The following is a 268-nucleotide window of genomic DNA, read 5'->3' as shown; positions in this document are numbered from 1 at the left end:
AGTATGTTTACATTCATATACAAACATTATCCAAATAACATAAGGAGAGAAAATAAAACATCAATATTTATTTTCCACTAATATTAACTCCCTCTCTCCCTCTTTCAGTGCCACTGTGACTCCTCAGCATCCTCAAGGTACAGAGTGCCGAAGGCGGGACGACTCATTACTGCTCTTCCTACGGGTCGTTTCGTTGTAGAATCCTCCGACAAATTTTCCTCTGAAGAATCCTCTTGCGATTCAGAATCTTCCTCTTTGGGTCTAGCAG

At 41.0% G+C, this 268-nt stretch overlaps 1 protein-coding gene across 1 annotated transcript in view; it reads right to left on the bottom strand.

Annotated features, from left to right (window-relative positions):
• Positions 1-64: 64 nt before the first annotated feature.
• LOC119588030 overlaps positions 65-268 on the bottom strand; it is a gene marked incomplete at its 5' end in the record, with an annotated part of 1,844 nt that continues 1,640 nt past the window's right edge. Inside the window, 1 exon segment of the mRNA XM_037936728.1 lies at positions 65-263. Within this exon segment, the coding sequence (XP_037792656.1) occupies positions 105-263 (159 nt within the window).

Source organism: Penaeus monodon, chromosome 23 (assembly GCF_015228065.2).
Source record: "Penaeus monodon isolate SGIC_2016 chromosome 23, NSTDA_Pmon_1, whole genome shotgun sequence".
Classification (NCBI taxonomy): Eukaryota; Metazoa; Arthropoda; class Malacostraca; order Decapoda; family Penaeidae; genus Penaeus; species Penaeus monodon.
The sequence above is the reverse complement of the archived record's forward strand: the minus strand, read 5'-3'. Positions and strand labels throughout refer to the sequence as shown.